This window comes from Anopheles gambiae, chromosome 2, assembly GCF_943734735.2.
Source record: "Anopheles gambiae chromosome 2, idAnoGambNW_F1_1, whole genome shotgun sequence".
NCBI classification, from domain to species: Eukaryota; Metazoa; Arthropoda; class Insecta; order Diptera; family Culicidae; genus Anopheles; species Anopheles gambiae.
Genome location: NC_064601.1, coordinates 4001916 through 4020000, shown reverse-complemented (window position 1 = coordinate 4020000; position 18085 = coordinate 4001916). Strand labels below are relative to the sequence as shown.

Genomic DNA, 18085 nt, shown 5'->3' with positions numbered 1-18085 from the left:
TTTTGAAGTGCGTTAGGTCGAGGTGCCAAGTGCTTCAAACGCGATGGTACAGTGTGGGCCGAAAGTATCGCAGCTGGCACTAATGACATTGTCCGTTGGATGACACTCTCTGCTCTTACTAGGTAGTCTGAACGATCTTTGCTTAGTTGAGTAATTTTACACTGCGCAAGTGATCTTGTATCACGGTTTTCCTCTGTTTTTTGTTGACAACTTGAAAGGGCTTTACTGGCTTGGTCGTTCAGAGCCATTTCAATGCGAGAAAACGCTTCGAAGCAATATAGACTGATCATCCCACAGCTCTACATTGTAATGTGGCTGGACTATCACTTTTCTAAGTTTATCAAGAATGGCATTGTAGCAGCATGGATTGTCCAAACTTCTATAGTTGATATTATCAGATTATTTATAAATCTTAATTTAGGGCACAAGCGAGGGCCAACCGCGACAATCCAGATTTTGGCATACCTGACCTTCAGATCAGGTCCTGGTGATATGATGGATATCATTGGTCTGCGGCTCTCCCACGTCGTTGAAGCCTGCCATGGGATCGAAAAGGCGGTATAGAACCTGGTAGGCACCAACGAGGCAAAGCTCCAACTGGAATTTTTAGCGGTCCTACTAACAAGGTCCAGACCAGCGTACAGGTCACGTAGAGACAGGGGAACGCACTATTGAAGTCGTCAGGTCGATTTCACCTATGTATCTGGGGGTCAAAGCAAGGTTCTCGCAAGGATGATGCCTGACAATCGGTCATGTCATAGTCTGAGGAAGTCATTCACCGCAAAGAACCGGTTGCGACGGTCGAAGCTGTGCGGTATCTTTATAACCCCAGTACCCGCAAGCGCTTGCGAGACATAGACACTGTCTACATCTCACAAAACCCTGTTAGCCGCGTTCGAGAAGAACGTGCTCAGAAGGGGTTTTTTTGCCCTGTATGGGCGAAAGTATAATGAAAGATCCGCTACAAGGATGAGTTGTACGAGTGATCTCACTCTCGTAAAGCGTTCCCCAAGACGACCTCAGACCGTAAAATTCTTTTAGGTTGTCCTCAAGAACGGAGAGAGTAAAGTTTCGGTGGCAAGCTGGCATGAAGGAGTTTGCCATTAAAGCCAAAGTAACGAATTGGAAGACGAAGTAAGAAAGTAGGCAAGTAATGTAGCATACAAACCTAAGTAAGCCTATCCCGACAAAAGTGCCTTTGGGGTAGTCGCCAATGAGCATAATGAGACACCGATTTTTCAAAGCTTACTTTGATTCTTTACAGTAATACACTCTGGTACACAGTATGACGGAGTACTAGCACACTGGTGAGTGAAATTTTGCACCACACTGTAGCACCATCTCAGCGCAGCGCAACACCACGTGTCCCGCAACACACGCAAGTGCTGAGGAATGAAGCTGCTGGCCGCGCGAGGTGTGAAATTGGAACGGACCGGAGTGTAGATAACAATGGTGGAGACTTTCGGTCAGGGCAAAGCGTCGGGTCAGGTCAAGGACAGTGGTAGGGCCGCAAGGGGACAGGTGGCAGTGGGGTGGGGGATGTCGTACTGAAGTTGGGTGCACTTTGCAAATCGCACCACCCGAGCTGCAGTGACGTGCAGGAGAGAGAGAGAGAGAACTGCCGCGGTGCAGTGTGTGCAATATGGCACAAACCCGTTATGAAATTAAATGATATGCACGATCAATAAAACCAGTTTGCAAAATCGCCCGATATGGTAGTGTAGTCTCTTTCGGTTGCACGGTTTGACAAAATTGCCACCAAGGGTCGGGTTTGCAATATCCGATGGTGCCAAAACAGTGGCCACCACTTTGGATGGAACGGACGTTCCATATTCATGCTACAGGCACAAGTTACGGCTGCACCAAGTTGCCCTTTTCGCGCGGGTCGCCATACAAATTAAACCATTCCACAAATCGATGGCCCTTCTCCCCCCCCCCCCTCCCACCAGCTCGATAGCATGTCTCCCCCAACCTCAAAATCAACCACCCACCCCCTACCATTACCGCAAACGGGGACACGGGGTGGTGAAATGGGAAGTATTTGGCCGAAAAGCGTTATTAAAAGCAAACACTTTCATTGGTTTCTGATGCTACGGGGCCATAGCGATAACACCGCGTGACATTCCAGGTCCGCCGGCAAAACCCTTCTCCCAGCCACTCTTCTCACCCAAAAAAAGGGAAAAGATATCACACGGACGGAAATAAACTATCTTTGTGTCCTGGTCGTGGTTTCGAGGGGTGAGCGCGAGCGCGCGGGCCAAGGGAGGACGAATGGATAGAGGAAGATCGTGGGCAATGGAGCTGGCCGTTTTTGCATATCATATTCCAACTACCACATTTCACGCCCCCGCATGTGTTTGCCCTCGGGAGCGTTTTAGGTAATTTGTCAAATTGATGATACGGCTGGTAAACATTGCCATATGTGTGCCAAGCGGTCGTTACTTCGGTTGAACGCTCTTGGCGCGAAATGTTTCGAAAAATGATATCACTTGTAGAGTATAGGAATGGATAAATTCTGACAAATTCTTTGTGGAATACATCGTTTGTGTGTGTGGCTTTCAGTTTCTCGTGTTTCGCAATTCTGAGAAATCTGAAAAGGTCATCACGATTCGCAGTAACAACGACTTATTGTGGGACTTATTGTTGCTAAACCGGACGACTTCTCGATTTAGGATTGATCCCCCGGCATAGGGTGTAGTATTGGAGAAGATTATCCTGGGTAGAAGCATTCGTAGCATCATTCCTACATATTCTAATTCCACAACGACCTAATAGTGGTGGGAATATCAAACTTTTGATGAACGATGTTCGCAGAACAAAACGATAGCAAGACTCTATCAATAACTCCATTCGCTCAACTCCCCTTATGTTACCAGCAAACGACTCTTAAATGAACAGATTCAGCCCTTTCACCTTCCCCAGATGACAACTTGCCAGCCCCTTACATCGACAACTCCTCCTGCCAGTGCCAGAACCAATAACGAACTTCGGTCGACGGTGCTCGTAGGAAATCACAACCAACTACCCGTAACCAGCAAGGAAATTCCTGTCCAACGCAGGGTCCATTGCGAAGCATCGCCTTCCAGTTAGTGACACCGCAGGTCATCGCAGGCAATTCAATTACTGCCGCTTGGTGGCCTATCTTATGCTAAGCAGGGCATCATCAGGGTTGACCAACTTTGTCCGCCTGCATCTGGATTGCGTTCCAGCTCCGCAATTAGATTGCAATCAGCCGGGGCCGGGGCTGAAAGTAATTTTTATCTTCACGCTGTTGTTGACCTGACTCACCCGCGAACCGATGACTCAGGACGCGGGGCGATGGAGTTGCCGACTGTCTTGCCGTACAGAGGGGGGAGAGGGGGAGGGTAAATTTAACTTCGACATACTTGATATGGCTTTTTATTTTGCTAAATTGCATGCCCACGGGTTTTCACTTTGCCTTGCAATTGCTCCAAGTGCCATTCCCTAAGTGATTCCCTTAGTCACTCAATTTATGCTCCGGCTTGGCTTCAAACTTTTGTTCTCGCAATTTCTTCGCCTCCGCCCCGAAGGGGCACCGGGAAAACATCCAAGCAAGCGAACGGTGTTTATCCAAGTGGAGGGGGAAGGAAATGTCATCGGTTTTCCGTCTCTTTTTCGTTTCGTTGTTTTCTCCGTCCTTGTTCGAAATGTTGGCCCCATTTGCATTCGGGTTTTGCGTTTGCTGCTACCGCGTCTTCTCCTCTTCGTGTTTGGGAGTCGCAAGTGCGTCAAAATCTCTACCATGGTCTCCAAGTGCGTCGTTTGTGCCTGTGTGTGTGTAGAGGGGGGAAACAACCGCAACGGGCATCCTTCGTAGGCTTTTTACGCGGTACTTCACTCTGCTTGCTGGCTTTTTCATTCCTTCCATTTGGGGACATCGAACCCCGTGCCCCCATCCTCTCACACACACACACACACTGGGGAGATTCCCTAAATCGTTTCGATCGAAAAGCTTCTCGGTATGGAACGGTAATGAAGGGAAAATTAAATTTTCACTCCAATCCACCAGGGAAAGAGGGCAGGTGGCCGGGGTGATGGCAATACAGTGTGCTGAATGCCGTGACAAGCTCCATCCGTTCCTCGCTGCCACTGTTTCTTGCTGTGTGTGTGTGTGTGTGTATACACATTTTTTGCACCTTTCCAACGCTTTCTGGCCTTGTCGGGGGAGGGAAGATGTAGGAGAAGGCGGGCCTGCAAATGGAACAAAAATGAATGAAGCAAATGTGTACAGCGCTCCGGCCGATGGGTGGTGGGAGTCCTGCCAGTGCTGGTCCTTGCATTGGTTCTCCCTTTTTGTCCCCCCCCCCCGCCCCCGCTCTCCGTGGCCCGATGGAGGATAACGACCACCAACCACTCTATCGGTGGGCATTAAAGTGGGCAAACGAACATAACCCCTTTAAGGGAGTGATTGTTTGTTTGTTTGTTTGGTTGTTTGTTTGTGTACGGAGGCGGTTATGAAGTGAAGCAGCCGGGTCACTCCTTCCACTCCTGCAAATCCTGCGGCTTCCGTCAAGTGTTTCCTCTGAAGCAGCGGCAGATTGGGGAATCTTGGCCCTGTACTGGAGGCACTGGCTGAGGGGTAGCTAGGGGAGCAAAAAGGCCACACGCAAAAAACGGCACGTGCGTGCTAAAATGTGTGACGGATGGAAACGCAGGACGAAGGAAGAAAAAAAAAGGTCCTCGATGGTATTTTAGGTTCGAATCGGTTTTGCAACACTCGCAAAGGATAAATAATGCAGCTTTCGATTTTGGCTGACATTTCAGTTAATTTTTTTGTTGATTCCACCGCAACTCTGCATCTTGCGCGTTTGAAAAGGACGAACACTGCTCGGTGTGTCCTTTTCTCACACCCGTTCGCCCGTTCGTCACAGCATCCTTCGACGGTCCGATGCTGCACTTTGGCGGTTGGCGCTTTTTGATCTCCTCCAAATTGCTCGCGCTCTCTCTCTCTCTCATTCTTTCCTACTCTCCCGTACACTTCCTTCCATCGCTCGCTTTCTTTCTCTATCCTGCTCTCTCACTCTTCCTATCTCTTGCTTTTCCTGTACAACCCAACTGTGGTGCGCTTTCCCTTTCCCTCTATCCCTTTGCGTAGAGTACACGATCGGAAAGGGACCGCTTTCGTCTGCGCAAACTCTTAATTTGGTCGTGATAAAAGCCTTATCTCGGTGTGTAGATTGGCTACCGCACTTCCAACCCTCTTTCCCCCGTTGCGTTTTCAACACCATCATCGCCCCACTCACTCTGGTCGTGCTGGTGGACCCTTCGAGGCAAGTTTCGTCACCCTCTCTATCCAGGCGCGCACACACACACGTGTACACACACACAGCCACACAAACGGACGTACGCACGCACATACATGCGAGGGGGAGATCGCCCCGGAAAAGGACTACCTGTAGAGTTGTGTAGATTTTATGCGCAACTTCGTGCCGCGCTCGCTCTCTCTCCCCCATCGTACTCCGGCTGCTTTCAGTCCGCCCCCCTTCTCATCCCCATCTGTGGCCACGGTACGGGAGGACTGTCCGGACCACTATAAATATAGGGGACCACATGTACACCTAGCACGATTTGCTGGTGTCCAAAGAGTGCTGCAACCACGTGGGCTGGAACAGGACTCGAACGATTTTCCCTGCACAAGGATCTCGCCGTTTGGGGTGTTTGGCGCTTTGAAAAATCTCGGAACCTGCTGCCGTGGTCGTGGTGGTGTAGAGCGCAAGGGTGGCGTGCAATTTTTGTTTGTTGTTATTCTACCCGTTTTTCCGTTCTTTGTGTGTGTGTGTCTGTGTGTGTTTGTGCCTAGTTCTGAACTGGAAATCCGTTGGGAGAAACAGTGTAGGAGGGTTACGTTCTAAGGGTGTAAGGGAAGGGGCCGAGCATAAACGGCCTAGCATCCTTTTGAACGATACAACGTGCTGCTGGTGTTGGGGTGGGGAAGCCGCCGACCTGTTGCAGGGTGCAAAGCGGTGTTCGCAGTGGGTCTTTGTGCTTTGCCGTCAACCATTAGTGAAGAGAAAAGGAGCTGGCTTGGTGGTGGTGGTGCAGTGCTAGTAACGAACTTAATTGGCGCTTTCGGGTGGACAGAGAACTTCAATTCCGCCCAAAGCTTGTGTGTCGATAGTTTTTTTGTTCTTAGTTTGGTGCATGTGAGCTTGGGAGTGCAATACGGACAGGAACTGTGGATGCAAATAGCCCTCCCCATACCCAATTTGGGTTGGTGGTGGAAAGAACATTCAGAAGCGAACAGTTTAATGGGGGAGTAGAGAGAGGGGGAGGGGGGGGGGGGTGGTAGAGCTATTTGCATACGTCGAGTGGTTTCGAGTTAGTGGATGGCAATTTGATTTCTGTTCATGTTCTTGTTGCAGGTGCCGCCTTCTGTCCTGGTGCAACGAACGAGCAGCCCTCAACAGCAACATAATGCAGTGTAATTATAGTATTGCTTCTTATATTTGTATTAATTGTTATTAAGTTAGACATTTTTGGTTCTTTTTTCGCCATTTTTATAGAAAATATTATAATATTTGTGGTGTTTTTCTGAACTTTTTAAAAATTGTGTAGAGTTCTTCAATTTGTATTTCCTACTGTATTGAGTGTTTTCTATTATAAAATGATGTATCAAACATGCCAAATGCATATTTCTGATATTCGTTCCAACATACATCTCTGATATACCGTTGCACAATATATGCAATATAGTAATCTCACAACATAGTCAAATAATAAAGTTGTTATCCTTTAGGCTCATCCGCTGTAAATAATATAACATTTTTGTATTAAAATTAACAAATTTTTAGATTAAAAAGCTTTAATTCCTTGGTAAAAATGGAACTTCAAACATGTGCTCCCCTCCCTCCCCCCTCAACCATACCGTAACCGAGTGGGCTCATCATCACGCCCCGTGTTACCGTACTACCCTTCCGCCAGCTTCATGTTTCGTGTGCTATTTTCACACCATTATTCTCCACGGTAACTATCCCGGAGACAATATTTCACGGGTTGTCGGGTTTAATGAAAGAAAAACATCCCGCAGAGCATTGTGCTGAAAAATGAATAATAAAAGCATGTCCCACGTCCCCGCCTCTCCGTGTGTGTGTCTATGGGGGATGATGTTGCCTCTCCTTGTTACTAATGGTTTCAAAACAAAAGCCCCAACTGTTCTGTTCGGTCCGGTAAAGAGGACAGCACAAAGTAAAAAAATGGGTGGCCGCATTTTCATCCCTTTGCTTTAAGTTTGTTCCCGGTTTTTCTCCATTTCGCCCTCTCCCACTTTTCCCTTACCTTCCGTGTGTTGTGTATCAATACTCGTAGTAGTAAAAACGGGAAAACTTCCGCCTTGGCTTGCGGTGCGCATCGGACACCGTGGCTGGGGATGGAGTGGAAAAGTGGAAAAGAAGGGTAGTTGTGATAAGGGTTTCGTGCAACCATTCCTGCTGTGCAGAAATGTGATTGATCTTGGGGTGAGATGACTTTGTTGTTGCCTCCAATTCCCCCCTTTTGGAAAAGGGCAGCTTACACAACGGTAACACGACCGTAGCAGCGGAGAAAATATTTCAAACATTTTCGTCGTGAAACATTTTCTTCCCTCATGCCCGCGGGGGCTTACGGTAACGGTATGCGGGATTTTCGGTTGGTTGCTGTCCCTTTTTCCACCCACAAAGGTTCCACAAAAACTCTAAAGTTCATCGCGTATTGCGTTAGTTTAGTGCCTGCGTAACATTAAACTTTTGCCATATGGGGAATAAGCGATTATCGAGTTCAAAAGTTAATTTACACACGGTGGGAACCGCGTTGTTCGTGTAGCTGGGTTTCGATAACATCCTTACGAAAGTTGCCGCATCCGAGAGAGTGGCAATCTGCTGCTTTACAGTCATACAGCGAGTGGAGGGTTGCTTTTGTTTCATCTCCATATCTCCATTCTACAAAAATCGAACTCCAACTGTAGAGTTGTAGAGAGTTCTGGCAACTCGAATGGAAAGCGCCACCCCTCGCTTGAAGACAGAACGGGAAGGTACGCAGCACGGGCATTGGACTGATAAAAATAGTAATTCGGATCTTCTGCACTCTTGCTCTCGGTCGCTTTGGCCGGGCTATTTTTAGGGCCGCACTGGGTAGCAGAGGAAGCAGTAGAGAGTTGCGACATAGAAGCCACCTTTTTGGGACTGTAAAATCATCGAACTGTATTTTATTCCAATGCTATCAATGGGGAATGCAATGGCAATCAGCTTGACGCTCTTTTTTTGCCAAACATTCACCGACAGACCTATGTATATAAGTCTGTCGAAAAAGTATAATTAATCGTTGTTAAACTACCTATGAGACAACCTAAACATATTTCCCACATTTGTGGGTGATACATCAATTTGTTGTTGTAATGGATCCAACCATCAATTATCAAGATACGAAGCACACCACTACGGTGTGGTCCGAATACAAAATCTTACTATCTGTTTTGATTGATTTTTATAAAAGAAAATTTTAATTCTAAAAAGTTTATCAGCCATAGTTTTTAGAAACTACGATAGTTTTAAACCAGTTGAACTTCTACTATGGAATAACTAACTTCATGGCGTTGCCAGCATATACATACAAGCTGTTAAAAAAAACAACAACATACAAGATTTGCAAGGTCCTGATGGGGTTCGATGCCTTCCGATCTTGTAGGGTCAGGCACCTCCATCTAATACATCACTGGACGGCCAAATTAATGTGATGTAAACACGAAACCCGAGACGAACCATAATTAAAGATTCCGTTATAGTAACTTAACAACGTTCTCATAAAAAAACATAAATTTCGAATAACAGTAGAAATATTTGTTTTTATATTTTCAATCAAGAAACCCTACATAAACAACACACATAAGAGAGCAAGATGTATATATGAAATCCAATGTTTTATGTATACATCTTGGACGGTTATCTCCGCCGTGCGTTGTAGAACGTTAATCAAAAACCGTTATGGGAGCTATCTCGATATACGAGCTGTGCTTTGGGTTGCCATATTATTATTCTAAAATATTTACATTTTGTGCAAATTTGTAGATTTTCTAACCACTGCGCTCACCTGCAGTTGTTGTACGAATCCAAATTTTGTTTGAATTTGACATTTGGTTTGAATGCAGGCCTACCTGCGCTGTAGCAGCCTTGACCAGTGCGCACATGGTGTTTAGCAGAGGAACGGCCACACCCGTGCGACTGTGCGAAGGATCGTCTCGTACTGTGCGCGACAGAGGTCATCTGAAGAGTAATTATGTCAACGGAGCGAAGGTAAAAAAAAACCCTCACATCTCAGCGAACGGAAAATGTGCGATTGCGAAAAAGTGTGGGAAAAGTAGTGTGTTTTAGCGGAACGAACTGCTGGAAAACGCGGAAAAATCACACGCGACCGAGAGGAGGAGCACGCCCGGAACGACACCGGCAACAGAGTGGAGCAAAGGCCGATCATAACGCAAGCGAAGTGGTGTTGGTGTGACCGTCGAGGAGGAGTAGTGCGTTTTTCGAAATTCAAATCTCGAATCACGCCTGCCGTCACAGGGCCCGTGGATCGATTTCTGCCATTCTTGCACGAGGCAAAGCAGCAGCCGCAGGCAGTTCCCCGTACGGGCAGTATTCGGTGTGCGCACGAGTGTGTGAACGAGGCAATGGTGTATCGCAGGTGAAGAGCAGAGTGAGACAGAGCCAAACGAGCGCAGTTGGTATTGAACAGCCGACCCCGACCGCACCGTCGAACGACTACAGACGAAGGTGGAGCCCCCTTTAGCCCGCTCCTCACACGTACGGCCATCAGTGCAGTCCAGCACCTGCCTTCCTCGCTTGCTGCCGGTTCCCCGCAACACGCGGTTGAATAGTGGGCACCCCCGTCCCCCCACACGCACACCAATACAGCGCACGCACATCTTTCCTGCTGAAAAGCAAAAGCGAGCGCGTGAGCGCGTGTGCGAGCAATCAAATCGGCGGGCACGCGGTTTTCTTCCCCGCGAGAGTGTACTGCGTGTGTGCGAGAGCGCGTGTGTAGTGGTGTGGCAGCAGTAGCAGCACGCGCCCGTGCGTCAGTGTTGGTGTGAGCTCTAGTGGCAGTTCTTTTTCCGCTTCCGAGACGGCGTTTTTTCGCTTTCGTCTTCTGAGTGGTAGCACGCGACGAGATGGAGAACACGTCCTACGGAATAAATGTGGCGAACCGCTACGATCTGTTCTGCATCGACGACGATGAGGGCGATCCGATCGAGGCCATCCTGAAGAGTAAACAGAAGCAGCAGAAAAAGCAGCAGGCGCAGCAGCAGCCATCGCAGCAGCAGGGTGGTGCTGCCGCACCGGCCGCCCAGCCGCAGCAGGGCGGCAAGGCGACCGCGAAGGGCGGTGAGAAGGAGAACAAGGCGGCCGGTGGCGGTGCTGGTGGTGGTGGCCGCGGGGCCGAAAATCGGCACCCGGACAAATCGGACAACGCGAAGCACGCACAGACGAACGGAACCGGCAATCATTTACATAATCAGCGCGGTGGCGGCGGTGGTGCCGAGCGCCGAGGCATCAAGGAAACGCAGAAAGATAACATCCGCAATCAGGAGAACCAGCGCGGCGGCACTAATCCGGGAGCTAAGTTCCCGCGTGGACCGAACAAGAGTGGTGGCCCGGTGGGCGGCGGCAACGAGTATCCGCGCAAGCCGCGCGAGTTCGACGGTGGCGATGGGCAGCGAAAATCGTACGCGCAGAACGGTGGCGGCGCTGGTGGCGCTGGTGCCGGCGGTGTGAAGCGGTTCGATGGGCGCGGCAAGCGCGAGCTGGACCGCCAGTCGGGCTCGAACAAAACGGGAATCAAGGCGGTGGACAAGCGGGACGGTGCCGGTTCGCACAACTGGGGCAGCTCGAAGCAGGACGCCAAGGAGTACTCGAACAACCCGGACCAGGACTTTCAGCCACAGGACGCGGACACGAGCGCGGAAGCGAACGCGGAGCGCACGAACGTGAGCAACGGCGGCGAGGAGGCGGGCGCTGACGGGGCCGCCGCGGGCCGATCGGACGACGAGGCGAAGGAGATGACGCTGGACGAATGGAAGGCACAAAAGGCGGCCGCGCGGCTGAAGCCACAGTACAACTTGCGCAAGGCGGGCGAGGGCGAAGACTCGAGCCAGTGGGACAAGATGGTGGCCCTGGACCGGAAAACGAACCCGAAGGCGGAGAAGGGCGGCAACGCTGGCGCCGACGGTGGCGAGGAGGACGATGGCAACGATACTCACAACAGCGGCAAGCCGGCCGCGTCCGGCGGCGGTGGCGGCGGCAAGAAGCAGTTTTTGGAAATTGAGTACCACTTCAACGACAGCCGTCGGGGTGGATTGGGCCGCTCGAGAGGAGGTCGCGGCGGTGGCGGCCGGGGCGCCGGCGGTGGCCGTGGAATGGGCCGCGAGGGAGCACCGGGCGGCGGACGGCGCGAGTACGGCGGCGGCGAGAACAACTATCGAGGCGGCGAGGGCGGCGGCGAAGGTACCGGAGGCGGCCGATACAACAACTACGAGGATCGCGGCGGCGAGGGTGGCGAGCGGCCACAGCGGGACTACAACCGGCGCAACAACCGGCCGCCGATGGGTGGTGGTCCGGACCGGAACTACGAGGGCGGCATGAACAACACCAAGTACAGCAGACCGAACCCGCGATCGGCCAAGCAGCATGCTCCGGCTGCGCCGAAGGTGGACGACGAGCATGACTTCCCGTCGCTCGGTTAAAGTGAGGGTGCGCCCTAACTACGAAGAAGAGGATGAAGTGGCGGTGTTGGGCGTTCGAGCGGGAAGCGGTGGATCCAGCTCATGCGGGCTCCTCTCGGCGCCGCACCACCTTCTTGGAGAATGTTAGGTTACGAACCGTATATACACATACACATACGCATATGTCGCGCACGCACGCACGTTCAATACAAGCGCAAGAGGAGGGAGCTCGGAGGGACGGAACGGGAGAGTGAATGTCGATGAATACTAGATTTATTTTTTGAATCGTAATCCCCTCCCCCTCCCGCCCCATTTTACCGACACACTTACACGTGTTGCTTGAGGGAAATAAGTTAGTTTAACCTGAGTTTTGTGTGTGTGTGTGTGTGCGTTTGATGTGTGAGAGTGAGGAATTCTGAAGTGAAGGAAACACAGATATGCTGCCAGTGCTTTAATCAGTCGTGTGTCGTGCGTGAATTCTCTAGCTTCCTCCCCCCGCCCCTCCCTCCCTGCCCTCTCTTCATCATATACAACAGCAGTAATATGAGAAAACATTTGAAGCACACATTTAAAAAAGAACAGAGAGGGTTGTTCCTATATTGAAAGGCAGCATTAATTGCGCTTTAGTTTAGCTACTGAAAGTCGTTCTACTATTACTACATGAACGGAAAACATCAACTATAGAGACACGTGTTTGTGTGTGAGCAAGGAATGTTAAAATAATGGCAGGCCATCATCTACAAAGAGAAACGAAGCAAATATCAATTCACCTCGAACCACAACACCACCACCCCCAGTTGAATGTTTTGTTTATTATTTTGTTTTTGCAACAATCGATCTGTTCGCTCTCCCATGTATTTGTCCTTAATAGTCATCTGCTTCTTCTTGTTATCGTTAGTCGGTAATGAGTGAACGTTTGAGGATGATGGGGGACCGATCCCGTTCTGAACGATCGCGGCAGAGCTGCGCTGTGCGTGTTGCGCGTGCTGTGTATGTGTATGTAGGAAGAGTTGGAGGGAAGTTTGATCATCTTGGGGTCCCCGTTTTCGGAGAGGGGCCTCTCCCCATTAATAGTCTGCCGTACTTTAGCGTGTTGTTTCGTGAATTTTGAATTTTTGAAGCCAACGTGCAGAACTATTATCCGAAGTGCGCGCGCGCCCCAGGTTTCATCGTCGTGCGTGTGTCGTTCGTCCCTGGCAAATCGGTATTTTACTACTTCCCGAATTTGCTCATTTGAACTTTTAATTTTGTTTTGCAATAATACTATCGTTTGAATTTAATCTTTTCCCTACTTTTCGCCGTTGTTTGCAAACACACGCGGGAAAGTATTCGCTTGTAATAAGCTGTCGAGAGGGAGGGAGACGAGTGGGAGGGGAGGGGGGGAGGAGGTGTCTTTTTACATATTAATCTTACGATTGTTCCGGTGTTTATGAATTCGTTTTACTACTTGAAACACAACAAATAACTAGCAATGAATACACGCACTCTCTCGCGATGGCGCGTGGAATGGAAGGCAGGGGTGTGTACGATCGAATTGCTGGCTGGACGCTGGTGAATGATTTGCAAACACAGGAAACTAAAACAACCTTAATATACATACACAAGAGTATAAATACACAAACAAAACCAGCGAGCAAAGTTGTGCTACCTACTTCCTTGATTGATGATGATAGTAAGCCACGAGAACGCGAGTCTAGCGCAAGAGGTAATGAACATGATAAGCGGTGCGACTAAAGGCGCGTAAACATGAACCAGTGTGCGTGTGTGTGTTTGTAGTCTCGAACGGTGGGGCCTCACTCTGCCTATCGCGAAACGGAGGTTAACAACGTGCAGAAGAGCTAATGAATATAGGAAGAGGATTAGAAGGAGGAGAACACAACGAAACGAGAGCACGTTGCGTTGCGTCGATGCTTGTGGTGTGCGTTGATTGGCGATCGCGCGAATGAAGAAGCGCTTGCGCGCTTTCTTATTTGACAATTTTCTTACATTAATTTTAATCATTATCTCTAACGCGCTTGAGAGCAGGCATCATCGTAGACGGTGGTGTGTTGAAGTGAGGGCCGTCGGCATGTATTTTTTTCTCTTCAAATTAACTAGGTTTGTTTTTCCTTTTTCTGCAAGAATTGCTTTTGTTAAGAACCGATGGCGGCGCGGGTACGGCGGTAGCAAATGGCGGACGCGGACGTAGCTCCCTGTCCCCGGCACTGTAACCTACATGCACAGGAGAGCAATAATATCATCTCAAAGTGTGTGTGTCCTGTGCCCTCAAAAACCGGAGGGGTGTTCCGCGATCGCTCGAGACACCACCACCGCGCGCTGTGTGTAACGTCTGAGTAGTGGAAAGGAATTTGGAAAAGCGGGAAAAGGACGAACTAAGAATAATCAAACTTGCGAGAACACATTTTTTGTACTGCATTATGCCCTTAAGTAATAAAACAACCTTGTTTAAGTGTAGTTCAAGCTGCGTTGGCTGGGTTTGTAGAGGGGGGAGCGAGCGATAGTGAAGTGTGGTGATTTCCATGAATTTTTACACGAACGAAAAGCGCCCGATCGGAATGATACTCGAATGGGGTCGGGGCAAAAGGAGGGTGTGTGATGCACGGTGGTGCGATGCGGTACGGTGCAGCAGAGCTCGTCCGATCGTCGAGGGGACCGTCGTGGGTGGGTTGGGACCGGTCGGTTACAAAAATAGCAACATAAACGACAAAAAAGGCCCACAAATGAGATGTGTGCTGCACACACACACACGCTGGGGCCCACAGTGAGAAGATTGAAGATGGCTGTACGACACATAAAGAAAAGCCGGTAAGATGTGCGTGTGGGGGTATAAAAGAGCGGGGAATGTGGGGGGATGATCGTCAGCCAACAGCAATACACAGTACAGCATTTACAGTACAGAGAAAAAGGTGCAATTGTATTGTGAGATCGCGCCGAAGATATGTTTGCTCACGCGGGCAGGGATGGAGGAATGAACCAAACCAAACTGATTATATATCGAGGACGAAGAAGAAAACGAAACACTGACACAGAAAAGCCCTTTACCAATATAGTAGTTGCGGAAGGAAAAACCAAACAATAATGAAAGAAACATGCAATAGAGAGTCCGGTGCGCGTATTCTCCTCCTCGTGAGCCGGCGCCGGGTGATACAGACACTCACTTCACCGTTTCAAAACTTAATATTCCCTTCGTCAACGGGGAAGGAAAGAAGTCGCGTCGGTGCGTGGAAACAAAAAAAAAGAGAAGAAAGATAATATTAGTCGTTAAAAAGGCAATGATGGCAACACATAACTTGCTACTACTAGCGTTTCTTTCCATGCATTTCACACACACACGGCAGCAGAGAGCACAGTACCTTCGGTGGGTCTCCTGGCTGCCGGGTGGGTGAAACAAATTAATCCACTAATAAAGGAATCCCGCCTGGTTGTGCGGGGAAAAGAAAAGCAAACAAAAAACTACACAGAAAGGTTTGAAAACTATTTTAATCGTTAGGCATCACATTGTGACAATTAGTACATGTATATGCAATCCATTACTAATAAAGAAAGGAGCAAACAATCCAACACAAAATAAAGCCAAACTCTTCCATCGACTATAAAAAAAAAAACAAAAAAATCGGTGCGAAAGCATATTTTCCCCCTTTTTCCCCCCATTGGGTGTGCTAGCTGCAAAGCTCTAAAAGGCATCATTCCTGCTCGGTGGCCTCTAAAAAAGGTTTTCGAGATTTAGATACACACTCGTCGCACGAGCTCTCACTCACGTGGTTTTGGGATTGCGCAAACACACATTCCGGTACCATCTTGCCACGGAGTGTTACGCGTAGGACATCTTGCCCACATTAAATGTGTTGCATTTGAGTTGCATGTTTGGTTTGCCATTAATTGGGAAACTATCATTAATTAGAGCCAAAGTATGGCGTGGAAAAGAAAAGAATCATATTTACTACACGCCAAGGGGGCGCAATGCAGCAATACAGGATTTGTTATTCCAACGGCAAAGCAGATAAATTGCAAATAAATTCCAATTAAATAACAGCACACATAACCCATCCAAACGTTATTTGAAACTGTTTTTTTTCCTTTCAAAACTTATAGTTTCTTACAAATTTATTTACTGTATAATATTACGATTTTGTGACGATTTTCATGGTGAAGTACCACTGTGGGCGACTGTAGATGGCGTTGCTGTAATTATAGCATCATCTCGAGTAACGGTCGCAACTGCCCGTTTGCGTAGATTTGAATACGCAAGCATGCTTGCAACTTTTATAATGCCAGTTTATGTGTTTTAGCATGTTTTAATCATGTTTATATGATACAACAAAGCATCTGAGCTTAATTTCGAATCATTTTCTCCCAAAGTACGCAGAGTTACCGAAGCGTCGTGGGCGTCGGCCATCGCGTTGACGATCCTGCTGCTGGTTTTCGCCTCTACAATCGACACAACATCCGCCCTCAGGTAGTAGTGAGCACGATATGGTAGGCATAATAAACATGATACTAACGATGCATCAACACTTTCTACTGCTCCACAGTTACCGAGGCTACAAACAGGAGATGAAGGAACAGCCCGACGATGTACTGATTGATCTCATTGCACGATACGGTCACACGATGCTAAGAGCCAAAGATGAGCTAGAGAAGTATGTTAAATCTTCAACTCCTTTTTTCAACATCCCCTATAATAAATCATTTCCTCCCATTTTTTTTTTGCCAAACAGCTCCAAACGAACGGTAGACTTCGGACTGTCACGCGGCTATTCAGGTGAGAATTTGCACCACAAAACCCCCATCACGCAAATGGGGAAGTAACCCGCTTGCTCTTGCTCTTTACAGGCGCCCAGGAAGCGAAACACCGAATGGCCATGGCGGTCGCCAACTTTGCCGGCGGCCCTGGGCGGAAACGAAGGTTCGAAGGAATCATGCTGTAAATTACTGACCACCGATGCGAGCCGAACCACCATTCCTGTCATGTTATCATGAATTCACGTGCAATACACGACCACAGTGTGTAACGGGATGCAAAATCGACGAAAATGAGCCTCACAACACAATCAATTCGAGCAATACAACCGCTTTTTGTCTTCTGTCTATTGTTGAACGTAGAGTTTAAAATAAATTAAAGCCAGTTTTGATAGAAATGTATCAATGATGATGTACGGGAGTGGTTGGATTGTTTTTTCTTCTTATAAATGTCGTGAGAAAGACGCATTAGCTTATCGTTTTAGGCTCTAAAATGCATTTTTAATAGGTCTTTGCGTATCCAACAAGTAAGTAAAGAGCATTGTTGTGTCGGGCCGGGGAATTATTTCTTCTTAGGCTTCGCTAGTGATGAATGAATGATGCGAACGGAAACTTGCTGGCAATGGCTGATAACCCACTGCGGCTTATGGAGGGCGATAAGACGAGCTGGCACGCCAAGATCAGTTGCTTCTTTAGTTTCATCGTACGAAAGAACTACCCCGGCTGGTGGCTGGAAGACGCTCCGAAATTGTAAAAATTCAGTCTAATCATAAGAAGTTTGAATGACAACGCAGCAAAGAGTTGGAGTTTTTTTGGTACCGATTTGATTGTACAAAGGTTATCAAGTCATGGTGACGTATGCGGATGATGAAGTAATCGTACAAACAATGACACTATTATTAGGTCAGGCAAAATCCTGCTACCCAAAGACTTGTGCGTGAATTTGTTGGTTTTGTCAGCTTATTTTACTATGTATGCTCTTTAATGAATCTACTATACTTAGAGCAATAATACTGAAATACTGAAAATTAGAACCAAAAATTACTAGCACCCTGCTAGACTTCACCTGCCACTCGGTACAGGGAGGAAATTGTCTGGCGAAAAAAAAGTAGAACGATTTAAACACACCCGGTCTTAGTCGCTATAAGGGGTTATCGGTTAGAGGGCAATGTTGACTTATGCTGCGGACGCCAACTCCACTAGCCAACTCCTCTCCGTCTCAGCAGCGGCTACAAAGTACGCTCCGCGGCAGGCCAGTACGCAACGAGGCTGATAAGCTGCGATGGCCCAAGAAGAAGGAAGCAGGAAACTTTCTATACGTTCTATTCACTTTCCGCCGGCTGTCGAGCGTGTGATAAGAAAATTCTGCATGCTGGTGTGGGTTTCTAGATTTCGTAAAGGCGTGAAATTGCTGAACGAGGCACAATGGACGAATTAAACAGGTCGGACAAGATTTGAGTTTTTCTTTTTCATGTAGATAGTTTGATATCATTTGAAGTATTTTTTCACATATTAATTTAAAATATGTAATCCAAAAGGCTTTTAACATTCAAACCACCACAAAGAAAAGGAACTTTCAAACAGTAATAAAAAATTAAAAAAAAAAATATTTGTAAACTTACCTGTATCCAACAA

At 48.2% G+C, this 18085-nt stretch overlaps 2 protein-coding genes across 4 annotated transcripts; both read left to right on the top strand.

Moving 5' to 3' along the window:
• Positions 1-5562: 5562 nt before the first annotated feature.
• LOC1281796 (diuretic hormone class 2) lies at positions 5563-16866 on the top strand. 3 transcript variants are annotated; one of them, XM_003435766.2, is made up of 6 exons: positions 5563-5755; positions 6384-6442; positions 16070-16166; positions 16243-16350; positions 16429-16472; positions 16544-16866. In XM_003435766.2, the coding sequence occupies exons 2-6, from the start codon at positions 6436-6438 to the stop codon at positions 16636-16638; spliced, it is 351 nt and encodes a 116-aa protein (XP_003435814.1). In that variant the 5' UTR covers positions 5563-5755; positions 6384-6435; the 3' UTR covers positions 16639-16866. The 3 variants fall into 3 exon arrangements, with proteins under 3 accessions (XP_003435814.1, XP_061497087.1, XP_321755.3); XM_061641103.1 differs by having other exon boundaries at positions 5564-5721; XM_321755.6 differs by having other exon boundaries at positions 5564-5739.
• Positions 9178-14164, top strand: LOC11175645 (RNA-binding protein cabeza). Its single transcript, XM_003435767.2, has one exon. The coding sequence runs from the start codon at positions 10160-10162 to the stop codon at positions 11729-11731; it is 1572 nt and encodes a 523-aa protein (XP_003435815.2). The 5' UTR covers positions 9178-10159; the 3' UTR covers positions 11732-14164.
• Positions 16867-18085: the final 1219 nt, after the last annotated feature.